General features: G+C 39.2%; 1 protein-coding gene across 8 annotated transcripts in view; it reads left to right on the top strand.

Annotated features, from left to right (window-relative positions):
- Nucleotides 1–12785, top strand: part of FAM13A (family with sequence similarity 13 member A) — a 129979-nt gene that overhangs the window by 70921 nt on the left and 46273 nt on the right. For 7 of the 8 annotated variants that reach the window (XM_085299938.1, XM_085299937.1, XM_085299936.1 and 4 more), the window contains one exon: nt 6364–6405. The exons of the other annotated variant lie outside the window; for it this stretch is intronic. In XM_085299938.1, the coding sequence (XP_085156064.1) occupies nt 6364–6405 (42 nt within the window). The remainder of the gene's footprint in view (nt 1–6363; nt 6406–12785) is intronic. 8 annotated transcript variants of the gene reach the window in all.

The raw sequence follows: 12785 nt of genomic DNA, 5'->3' as shown, positions 1-12785 counted from the left end.
TTCAGTCTTGTATTTGTCACTTAAAACACAAAAGTATACTTTTCCCCAGGTCTGCTTGGGGAAAAAAAGATATGCTGAAAAATTGTGCTTAAGACATTCAGCAAAAAAGTAACGCTGCACCCTCAAAATCATGGCTTCCTTGAAGTTGTTTTTGATGCTGTTAATGTTGAATATCAAAATAAGCAAATAAATAAGTACTGTTCAAATCTGTTGCAAATGCAAAGATGGCGCTGCCTGTTAAACAGAGATGGCATAGTAGTTCTACATGGTGAGAAGAAACCGAGAGCAAGATATCTTTGAGGTCTTAACAAGTAACCCAGACTTGGTCTTCCTTCTCRTCCTCCAGAAAGTTGCATTAACTTGATATCATTAATAACCTGATTAACACTGAAGTGCTAAAGTTAGAAACAGCAGTCTCATTGCATGAAAACAGTATTGTCACTAAAAAATAATTTATTTTAAATTCTACTGTAGCTGTTGTGGAATAGAAAGAGAGCCATTGCTCTATCTAACTTTTGAGGACAGAACAAATAGAGCCTATGGCAAGGCAGTAGGAAAACATGACCTTGGCTGAGCAGCATGACCCTGCCAGCATGTAGGCTCTTCATCTCCAGTGAAAAATGTTGACATTTGAATCAAAGTACGTTTTCATGATTGTAAAAAATACAAATTTTTTAATTTAAGCAAGTAAATCTTCCATTTAACTTTTGAAAAGAGATATACATTGGGAACACAGTGTTAATTTTACTATAGAGATTCCAGTGCCAGGAAACCAAGAAGGAAGAACTGGTGATAATTAAGTGTAAATCAAATAGGCCTATTAGAGCTTCCCCCCCCCCCAAAAAAAAAAAAAAAAAAAAAAAGTTTATACAAAGTCGATAAGGTCCTCTTCAAACTCTGTACTTTTGTAAAGCTGCTTACATGACTAAAGGAAGAAAGTGCATTGACGTCTCTGTTCCAGAGACTGGCAGGTGGCCCTGAATCTTTGAGATTTGGCTGTTTGCAAGTTGAAGTGCTACGTTAAATGGGACCGAGCACCGTGGGAAGCGCCACCCACTGACCCAGGGCGAGAGCTCAGGGCAGTCCCAAGCCAGCTGGCAAGAGGGCTGGGAGCAGAGAGCAGTGCTAGGGTGTTCCGTGATGCATGTGAATAAATTGGGAATCAGTCTAAATGGGTATTTTATAGCTTCAGCTCTGAACTGGCTTACCAGCTCCCTTACTTGTTCTGAACGGCAATATTAGAACATCAAAAAAAAAAAAAAAAAAAGTGTCAGGGGAACCATCACTACTTATTTGAGAACATGATGGGACAAACGGTTGCCTGCGATGTTCCTATTGCAAAAGGGAAGGCAAAAATCTGTTACTGCGTGGTTCAGTGAGGCAAGCTTGTTGTTTAACAGTTAGACTTCATCATAGCTTCAAGCACTTTCCTATTTCCTTTTTAGAGACAAACAGGATGCCTTGCATACGTGCTGTAAAATAGACATGGCTAACAATGCCTAAAAATCAGGAACATAAGATGTAGTACACTAACAGGACAGTAATACTGGCATTCTTCCCAGTCTGACAGATTTTTTTGTTAGCTGAGTGGAGGTTACAAACACAACAATCTTCTTTCTTTAGCAGTAAAATAAACTTAGAGAGAACAAGAGGGTTTTTATTTGTTTTTCATTCTGCTTTTCAGCATAAAGGAAATGATGGGATTTTTAGATGTCCTTAGCATAAGAAGTTGCTCTCCCAGGTATTGCATTGAAGAGCCATTCATTTTTATTTAAACTTTTTGCTTGGGGGACCTGTGTGTGTGTTTGAGAAGAAAGTAAGGGCTGTTTTTTTGCTTTCACCTGTTCAGCAAGGTCATCAGTGGTAACTGAATAAGTACCTGATTTGTTTAAATTATTTCATCCCTTCTCAAGTATATGCAGTGCCTTCTGGCCATAAAGCATGTGTAAAACAGAACAAAGCTTTGAAGGTTTAAACCTGCTTGCCTAATGGGTAAATTCTTTTCTAGGCAAGGCAGAAATCTAGGCTGTATAGGAAAAGAGCTTCAGAGTAACTTGTCTCCTCCCTGTTGTGGACAAGCAACTTAGTTTGCCAAGTCACTGTGCCAAGTATTAAGCATTCCTTCCTTTCTGTAAAGGTCATATATCCCTTTAACCAAAAAGGAATTGCACAACCCAAGAACAGTACAGTTAAATGTTAAACATTTCTTAATGACTTCTAGCATTTTCTTTTGGAAGGACACGTAATACATAGCAGAAAGGCTTCCTAGTAGTACTAATAAAACCCATCAGTACAAGGTGTTTTTAAAACCRAAAAGCAGTTGTTTTTCAGTAAGCATCATTAGTGTGAGCGTTAGTGGAGAGTCACATATGGAGGATTTTAAACCAATTTCTAGCCTATATTTTTTGTGTAATGACAGCTGATGATCTTTGGGATTCCTATCTTGTGTGTTTTTTTTCCTTCCTTGTCTCTTCTGTATCTCAAAGCATGTAATTGGATATATACAGGTTTAAAACCCCTTGCATAGAATTTCCGCTTCTCTCTGTGAACTAAATTGTGTTCATGTGTGAAAAAAATGCAACTGTTTATTATCTTACAAAATTAATACTAAATTATTCCATAAAATACTTTCATCAAAATAGAATCCTGGTGTGCTAAGTGATTGCAGGAGGGCTCAGTGGCCTATCATCTGAGGAAAACTAAATTATATTGAACAACTGGCTTAAATGTGGTCATAATTTACACAACTCTTGTATTTTCCAGCCTGTGCAGATGAGTTGACTAAGGTGCATATCATTAGGGAAAGATGTTAGGGATTCTTTGTTTTTAGTGATTAGGAGAGAATGGAGTAACTTGCTCAATTAACTTGCTTTGTTCTGCTAAACTTAAAAGATTTTACAGTTTTCTCCAAAGATTGGATTTTGTGCTTAGTTACCTGGGAGCTCTTCATCACAGATGTATCAGTGGCATGTGTAAATTTATAAAGCACTATCAGATAAGAGAGCTTATGCCTCGCTACAATTTTTATCAATCATGGGAAATTTTGGAAGTCAGTGAACTAAATGAAATTACTACTCTGTTTCATTTTGTTTTCTCTAAAGTTTCTATTGCCTCCACTCCCAGCTCCCAGCCATTATTCTCAAAAAACTTATTGTTCACGAGTTACTTTGTGTGAGTGGATGATGCCTTTTGTACAGACATAAAATTGTCTTAATCCAGCTTGTGGAACAATGATCGTACTTGCCGTAGAAGAAAAGGAAGGAAATGCAGGAAGTTTCAGATTCCCTACTGAATACTACTACTCTATCTGATCTGTCAAAGCAACTAGTGGGGCATGAATATAAGAAAGTTATTTGGGCTTTTTCAGTATCATTGCATTTTCTGTGACTTGGAAGTTAATTGGAACCCCAAGATAAGGAGGAATTTTGCTGTAGATTTGACAACTAGCACTTATATACAGAAGAGCATTTTATGTTTTTTGAAGTTGCAGTGATGCACATAAATCTTGACAGCACTGTGGAATTCTCTCCTGATGGGGCTTATTTTTCACTTTTTCTGTATGCCATTGGGACTTATTTGCATCCAGATTACAAGTACTGCTATTACATAATGAACAGAACATAGCAAACAACGTTACCAGTAGCTTAGCGAGTTTAAAGTAGTTTCTTTACTGCCTTTTTTTTTTTTTTTTTAAAAAAAACAATATTCTATAAATAAGAAATAAAGAGATAAACTTGCGGGTGTAAATTAGGAGATTATGTATGCCRTCAAGGGGAGCCTGTACCTGGAAGAGGGTCTTACCTGGGCATCTGTTGGAGGGCATTTTCTGGAAAGCAGCAGTAATGGGCACTTGCATKTTTMTCTCCGCTTTTTCTAAGCTGTCTCAGAACAGTGACTGCTTCCCACAACAACCTAAGGGAAGATACTCGCTCACCTCAGTTTACATGCAGACAACTGTTGCATACCTTCCTGCAGGCAGCAGCTTTTAGGCAGCTTTKCAAAGCATGCTCTGCGTGCTTCTTTGCACCCTGCTCCATCAGCGTGAGCCAGCAGCGAGCAGGGGAGGAGGGCTGCGGCGGCACTCCTGCCTCCCGCCACCTCGCTTGTGCAGCGAAGGTCTACAACAATTTGCTCGATCAGCTCAAGTCAGACGTGTGAAAGCGGCAGCAAAGTTTCCAGTAGCAGCTGTGCTCTTAATCTTCTTAGGGAGCTGCTGAAAACTGCACTGTCACTGTAGCATTACAAAGGAGTTTCAGGTTTTGGCAGGCCGCACTGATTTCAGAAGCAGTTTCTCTTCCTTCCGTTGTGGTATTTTGTGTTACCCTTGAATCTGTATTTCAGGCTTCCAGTGGGCCTGAAAATATATATGCTGTCACAGTGAATGGGAAGTGTTTTACATAGGTGTCAGTTGACTTCCGTACACGTTTCTGTGCACTGTAGCAAGGAGTCAAAATGATGCAGGAATAACGTGATTTCCCATATGTACTTTTAGTCCCATTCTGTTTGTCTCTCTACCTCTTCCCAGTCTTTCTTCTTGCCTACATCTTCCCTCCTCCTTTTCTCCCAATTTATAGATAAATTTGGCATTCATATTTGTGCATCTTGTGCAAAATTGGCTGGATTCAAAATAAGCCACAGTAAAATCTGCCTTTGGCTATACCTACTATAAGAGCATAGAGCTTTCCTGGAGTTTCAGCTTGTCTTGCTTATACAGTATCCTTCTGACTCCAGTGGAAGCTGCAAAAACTATGTTTGTCTGAGTATTTGATCTCCTAGCTGCTAAATCCACAATGGAGTTCCTTTTGCCTTTATTCTGTATTTAGAAAAGCTGTTGTAAAGTGATCAATGTTTTAAAATTCAAAAGAGTAATGGATTCAGGTTGAGTTTTCAAAAATAATTCAAGTTTGATCTAGTTCAGATCCCTGTTGAAGATGTTCAGTGTTTCACGGTGGTCAAAGCCCCCAAATGATTGGAGTTTGAAGCAGAGTCAGGCTTACCCATAGTGTCCTTGATAAATCTTTTGTCCTCTGAACTTGAAAATGATCAGTACTGTCACATCATATCAATTTGCTTCTGACTTGTTTGACAAAATCAGAGACTGAATATCTGTGGTAAATTGCACTGCTGAGCACCGGTAGAGACTTCTGAATGGCGGGAAAACAGTAGGGAAATGCTTCATTTCCAGTGCATGTGAAATGTTATCCTTTTTTCTGCTTCTGCTTAAAAAGAAATTGTGCAGCTTCCCATCTTTTTTTTTTTCTGCTTTTCTCACGAAGTCCATGCACTCTTTGACAGGCCCAGTTAAAGTCCTCTGGGGACAAATTAATTTCAGTGGCATTTCCTGCGTGCGTGGAGGAAGGCAAGTTCCCTGCACTGAAGAATTACAAGGCCTGAACGTCCAACCGTTTACTTGGGTGGAATGATTAGATGAAATTTTTGTTGGAATTCCTTTTTAGTAGAGGGGTTTAAATTGACTTAAACAATCGGTTCAACCACACCTTTAAATTTTAGCACCCCAACAACTAATTCTTATCCTTATGCCAGCACAAACTGAGTGGTGAACTGGATCAGGGAACTGAATTGTGGGCAAACTGGCCTGGCCACACACAAAATAGTTATTTTTCAGCCAGATCAGTTCACTGAAACACCTGTTAGGGGACTCTGTGCCAACGGACTGCAGCCCCTGGTGGGGGGAGCTTCCCTAAGTCCATGAGGAACATACTTTTCACTTCAGATATACTCAGTTTTATAGAGACTTGACTTATTGCTCAGACCTGTGTTTCTGTTGTTTTACCTTTGTAGTTTAGCTGGGTTTCAGTGTAATCAAATCAGCTTTCAACTTGGATGATAAAACTCAGATGTGGAATTCTTAGCTGCATGCATATGCACATAGCTACTTCTTTTAGGTCCCTCAAAATGTCATTTGTTTTTTCTTCACTTTCACTTTTATGGGCAGGATGTTAATTCTGGAACAACAGACAGCAAAAGGCTGCTGGCAAGGTTCTTCTGGCAGAAATGTGATATTGTTGCTATGGGAATAGTCTCTGAACTGCTGCAAAGCTGGAGTGACTCCTGACTGTCTAGCAGTGTATCTGTTCTGCATTTGTGAATGTTGAAAAACAAGTTGGATTCTCAGGATTGAAGGAATGTAATTTAAAGCRCTCTTCCATGACTTTCAGTACAAGCACAGGACAAAATAGACTTAAATACTACCTCTCTGAAAAAAATATCATTTCACTTTTATTATCTCTGCTTTTTAACAGTGATTATCCTGCTTTTTGGGAGCAATTATCTTGCTATAACTGAACTACAAATGCAAGTCAGAACCGCATGCTAACTTTAAAAAATATGTTTTGTTTTTAGTTCCCAAGAAGACGAACGGCCTATGTCACCCTTCTACTTGAGGTATTTACTCGGTTGTTTTAATTTGTTTCTCCATGTGGGATTGACTTGTTATTAGACTTAAATGGAGGCGATGATGCCAGAAAGTCTGAACAGACTGTAATCAAATTGAAGATGACTGTTACCTTCGTAAACTTTGCTCAGCTAGTGGGATGAATGAGTCTTCAGAGACACAAAAAGATTTCAACAGAGAGTTTGTGTCTAGAAACAAGGCTCAGGGTTTAATGCCAGTCTTGTAAATTCTTAATTAGAGGATGGACTTTCTTTTTCTCYTCAGTTCATTATGTAGTTTAGATGCTCATCGTAAGTAGCTTACAATCTGTGGGCACAAGAGAGATTTTTGCCGCAAGCTTTGAGGAACTGGCAATGTGTGCTGTTCAGAGAAAAAGCAGGAACCAAATGGTGAGTCAGCAGCCCAACAGCAACTGCTCTCCTGCTGCAGCTAAGCCAGCTCAAAAAAGCAGGAGAGTGCATCAGTCCACAGTGCCTGCCCACAGGGAATGGTAGTCTGGCTGCATTTGAACAAATTGTGTTTCTTCTTTTGCCAATTGGAGGGCCAAAGTCGCTTCTTTTAAAACTGGTCTAATTCTGTTGACATCAGTGGAAGTTTGCTCTGCTTGCTTCAGTAGCAGGCTTCATTCCAGCGCTTTCATTTATACTTAGTGGAAGAGCAAAAGCCAGGGCAATTAATAGTGAAAAGATGCGGAGGAGGGAGGGCTAAATATTATAATTGAGTTCTTTGATCTCTCCAGAGTTTAAAGAAATTAAAAGAAACCCCTATGGTACTTTTTGTGAGAGCAGTRATATTTAGAACTCTTACAGTGATCACCTGTATTTGTTAGTTCTCTTGCATATATTCCTTTTTATCTCTGTAGCTTTTTTTCTTATAAAATTTTCATAACAAAGACTGCAGAAAGTATGCATTTCATACATGCTGTTAACATAGAAACTTTCATTAAGTCTGTGCAGAAATGTACAGCATGAACTGTTTATGGACTAGCCTGGTTGCATGGTCTTGTCCACCTTCCTGTTAATGCAGTATATTGTGCAGATGTTGCTTAATTTGTGCTTCAAAAACTGAAAGCTGTCCAAGGAGATTCCGTCTTTGCCTTTGGGAGATTATTGCTGCACAGATTCCACTGTCACAGGTTTTTCTCAACCTAAATCCCCATCCTATATCTTTGCACTGAAAATAATCTGGCCCTTTCTTTTTCTTGCTGTGATAATTTTTCTTTGCTTCAGATAACTGTAAGTTTCTATTAGATCTCYGTCTTGTTTTTTGCTTAAAACTGTCTGTCCAAGCTTTCTGTTAGAATTACTGGTTGATTGCTTTCTGCTTTCCATTTTATGTATGTTTTTGTATGATCATTTTCCTCTTTTGTGGTTTCCTTTTTTGAATGTTTCCATGCCAGATCTCATAGCTGTTGTGTCCATACCCAAACTGGTGTTTGAAATGTCTTCAGATTTTACTGGTGTGCTGCTAGTAACTTTCTAGGCTCTAATTTTTCAGTAGGGCTACATTAAACATAAAGATGTGGGTGCTTTCCTGATGTGGGACTGTGCTGAGGCCTGATAACGTCCCTTGAGCACGAATGAATCGAGGTCTGTGTTGAACTAGAAAAATGATCTAGAAGGGGATCTAGTCAGCTGACCTCATCAGGATTGGCTTGGAGTTGGGCAGCAAGGTGTGGAGTTGGGGAAACTGGTRTCAGAAACAGGAAATTTCTGAGAGGGAGGGAACACGTTAGGAAACTTTAACTAGAGGTGTGGCCATAATAGGATGAGGAAGGAGGATGAATGTGCCCATTGGAATGAAGGGATGGCCTTCTGTGGGAATGTATCTTGCAAATAGGAAGGGAACAGATTAGAATAAACACATATTTGGGAAGTGAAGAAAAGGCTAATATGAGCAGAGAGGGAGCAGCACACCTTGCGACATAACACCTCATGCCAGGATTGTGTCTTTTGTAACATTGCTAAGACACAATTGCTTGCAAATAAAACTAACAGCTTGTAATCTTGCTGCTATTTATCGCACTTCAGAAGTGTGTACTTTTGAGGTTGGTTGCCAAGCGAAGTTAATTTGGCAAGCAAGCTAATGCTGGCTGGGCAATTCTTGATGCTGCAACAACTGAGAACTCTAGTGTATGGTTCGTTTTTCCTGTGCAACTTTAAACGCTTCATTGTTGCCCCAGAGCAGTACATGACATATATAGGTATTACATTTCACACCGTGGAAAAAGAAAGTAGTGGCCCCTTTGAAAGTCCGTTTTCACTGTCTAAAGACTAAATCTATTTGTATTGCTGCCAGCCACGCTTACATAGTCTGAATACTATTGAAGTAATACTGTGTGTGAATCATGAATGTATATGTACAGAGAGGTAGGTTGATGCTGCTTTCAGTAGTTTCACATAGACAATTATGCAATATGTTAATTAGATGGAAACAAGAGTTGTTTAGCTTCCAAACTCTGCATAATACTTAGTTTTTGCTAGTCTGAAGGAACATTACGTCTGTCCATTGACCAGTTTTGTCAGGATCAAACCAGAGACTTGATTCTGGAGTAGTGTACTGTAGCAGTTAGGAATGGTGGCGTTTCCCTTGCTTTTATTTTTAGCAATAGCGCAAATGCTTGAAATGTTAACTTTAAATCAGAACTGTTAGAAACCCACTGGTATACTAGTTTTTAAAATTACATTGATTTAGTGGGGAGTTTTTTGAATTTTGGGTTTTTTTTTTCGTTTCTGATTTTTGGGTTTTTTTAAGAAATCAAGGAAGGTATCAACAAGCATAGAACTAATCATCATTGCTCTGTAAAGAAATAAACATTAATTAAAGAAATGAGAGTAAGTGGAGAGTGCACAGTAGGTTTATCAAGACAGATGATATCAGGACAACTAAATGTTTTTTTATATGATTTTCCGGAGAGAGGAAGAACAGGAGTATACCTGATATGTTTTTTGGCAAAATATTTCATATGATGCCATCTGTAGATGTRAACTTCCAGTGGCAAAAATGGAGATTAGTATAAGAGCTTAAAAATGGGTAAGGAAGGGGTGAGATCCATAGGTACTGCTGATAGGAAGAGGAGGAGGTTGCTTGACCCTCTCTTCAAGGGTCAAGGCCTTTTTTTATTCTATTTTTTTTCTCTCTCTTTAAAAGCTGTTGGCATAAAAAGCTCAACTGTGCTCGTAAGTCTGGCTTATAGCATTTAGAAGGCCCTTACATATACCAGAGGAAGTGGAATGTCCTCTGGGAGAAACTATGTGATGGTGGGGTATAAGAAATAGGATAGGATATATAATAACATAGGCAACAGAGTCCTACATCTCAGAAGTATTAATGAAAATCCATGACATGAAAGGGGAATTCACTTTCTGGAGATGGTGGGGAAGAGAAGGGCATAGACATAACTTGTTCAAAAAGGATTAGAAATGAGACTGGAGTATGAAAATATACAAGGTGAAGTGACTGTGTGACATAGGATGTGTAAAGCAAAATATTTTCAAAGGGGAAGAAGTATGGATGCTCTTGTACAAGGCTCAGATGAGGCCTCCTATAGTGTCAGTAACTCACGTTCAGATGGCACTGAGTGCAAATCAAGTTTGAAAAGATGACTGGAAAAGTAGGCAGATCTCTTACAAGAGGGAGAAAAGCAGTCGGAACTCTTACTTAACATAACCAGGGTGCACGTGTTTACTCTGGGTATTGAAACAGAGGAAAACAATTGTTTAAGTTAAATAACAATACTGGTGTGAGGAAAAAATGGATAGCAACAGGCTATGAATAAATTTAGGTAGAACATTAGAAAGTTTGTAGTTGTAGTCTACTTTTGTCAGGAGTTGTGAGGAAGAGATGGGTTTGATCAGATAGTAAAATGGTTTTCAGTGATATTTGCTTGGTTTGATCCTGTCACCTGCTGCTGACTAGAGTTATCCTTTCCCATTCTATGTTCCTTGGAAGACAATTTATTTACTCAGCTGTGCTCAGTACCTGGCAAGGAGATTTCTGTACTGTTAAAAGAAGAGGAAAACCTTACTGGATGATTGATTGTTCTAGAGAGCCATGCCTAAAGTGCATTTATGTTCCAAAACCTTTGATAATGGAAAGCATTAGGACAAGAAAGCTGAGATTGTTATATAAGGAGCAAGCCTACAGATTTCTTAATTATGTAAGTAAGAATGTGAGTGCTACTGAGCAATCCAGTTTCAGGTAATTAAGCRGCATCTGGCAAAGTCAATTCCCTATAAACACACTTTCGCTGAACATGTGCAATGAGTTTTTGGAAGACAAGGAATCTACAGGCGTGTTTTGTGTGGAGTGTGTGCTTTAGATTTGACAGTGGTCACGCAGACAGTTTCAAGGGAGTTTCCTAATGAGTACATCCTGGGATAAACCAGAGTGATACTAAAGGGGAAGAAAAGCAACAGCTTTGTAGTGTGGAGCCTCCTTGTTAATATGCAGAGCTGGCACTGAGATGAGAGCCATCATCACAAGCAGTGCCAAAAGCTGAAGAAGATACCACTGAGTGCAGGGCAAGGCCTGCACTGGACAGTTTCACCTGTTTTAGTACTTCTTTACTCTGTAAGTCCTAGTATCCTGTTGGCGGTTTTTAACACAGCTGACTCTGTTTCCCAATTTAGCAGCTGTTACATGAGACCGCTCTTCTATATAATGCAAGTCGGGCATTCTTAGCTTGTAGTATATTGAATAAGAGGTTTTACTGTATTTATTCTTGTGTCAGTTTTCTGGAGAGATTGAAAGAAGTAGTCAAAGGCTTACTGCCTACTTAGAAAGGCGCTTGGCTGCCTTCCCATTGAGTACTTGCTTGTTGGTGGAACATGCACTAAGAGCTGCTAAGGTTCATAGGATATTGGGCCCTTTTAACAATTATCAGTAGGTTGTGTGTTGCATGTTTTTGTGGTTTGCTGTTATCAGCACTGGCTGAAAAGAGAAGCAAGGCTATTACGTGCCCCTCTTCTTGCTGCCTGGCTGCAGCACAGATCTTAGGCCAAGGGACTCCTGGCATTTGGGAAAGTTGTAGGAAATTCGGAACCCCAATTCCCTACCATTAATTAGTAGGCTTGTCCAACTAAGCACTCTATCAGTGGAGGAAGGCAGTCTGTTCCAGGTCAAACCACGAGTTTAATTTCGAGGCTCTGAATAGCCACCAAAGGAACATTTCAACTGCCAGGAGGGGAGCCTGCAGAGCTAAATTGAATGGCCTGTGTGAATCCCCTCCAGGCCGGTCTGTACTTCAAACAGTAGGTGTCAGTGCGCACCCATTGTAAAAGACGGTCCCAATACAAGTAAGAATGGCAGGAATAAGGAAGAAAAACAAGGCAATTAATCTTAATGGGATTCATTTTCTGTTAATAAGAAAGTGGTGTCAAACGATGTACCACATTGAAAGAAGGTTAAGTGGATGATATGAGCCTTGGAAAGTGTAAAAATGCTGATAAAACATTRAAGGTATGTCCACTGCGTAACGGGAAATCCCAGTAACTTAGAGTGCATTTCTGTATTTTTAACCCATTATTTTCACATATGTAGACACAATCCTTCTCCTTGGGGAATGTGTGTCAGTTTTCTTAAAATAGAGCCCACACAAATCAGCAATATTGCATGTCACTGACTGTAAAGGAACAAGTCTGAGGGAGTAGTAGAGGATGAGCAGTTTTTAGACTGTTTCAGTACCTATGAGAAAAGGACTTCCTGAGTCAAATGTTGAAATTCTATATTAACAGGGCTTTAGAAACTTCCTGTTTGAAGTATCAAAGACATTTAAACAAACATTTTCTGCTTTGCAGGGATGACAAGATGTTAAAAGTTTTGTATGTACTATAGTTTTCTTACTGATGTGCTTGGCCTTTTTAAAAGCAAAAACAGAAAAAAGCCTTTTGCTTCCTGAGTAAAGAAGATGGATTACAAATAAATTTCAGCAATGAGTGGCCTTTGCTCCGAACGGCAAGTATAGTTTACGAATTAGGATATTAATTATGACTGTTGACAGTATATCACCTAAATTTATTCAGTGACTTCATAGATGAAACACCAACCTGGGAAAACTATCATATACCAGTAAGCTAGTTTGTTCTGCTTGATTCTTGTTATGGCCTTTTTTATACCAGGATGCTAATATAGTTTGCTCAATAGGGCTTGAGTAGGAAAAGAGGAGAGGGGTTTGATACACAGCTGTTAATTGTTTAGTTTCTATAACAAGATACCCCGTAGAGCACAAAGAGAGTACAGGTATTGGATGATGTGATTCTCACTCAGATGCATAACTCACAAGTTACTAATGGGGCATAGAAGGGGATTAATGTGCTTAATGTTGATAGAACATACTACCTTCACATGCTTGAGACTGAAAGGGGAAGAG

This window comes from Rhea americana, unplaced genomic scaffold, assembly GCF_003343005.1.
Source record: "Rhea americana isolate MKP2758 unplaced genomic scaffold, rheAme1 scaffold_157, whole genome shotgun sequence".
In the NCBI taxonomy this organism is placed as follows: domain Eukaryota; kingdom Metazoa; phylum Chordata; class Aves; order Rheiformes; family Rheidae; genus Rhea; species Rhea americana.
Note: the sequence above shows the minus strand (reverse complement) of the source record. Positions and strands in the feature narration are given on the sequence as shown.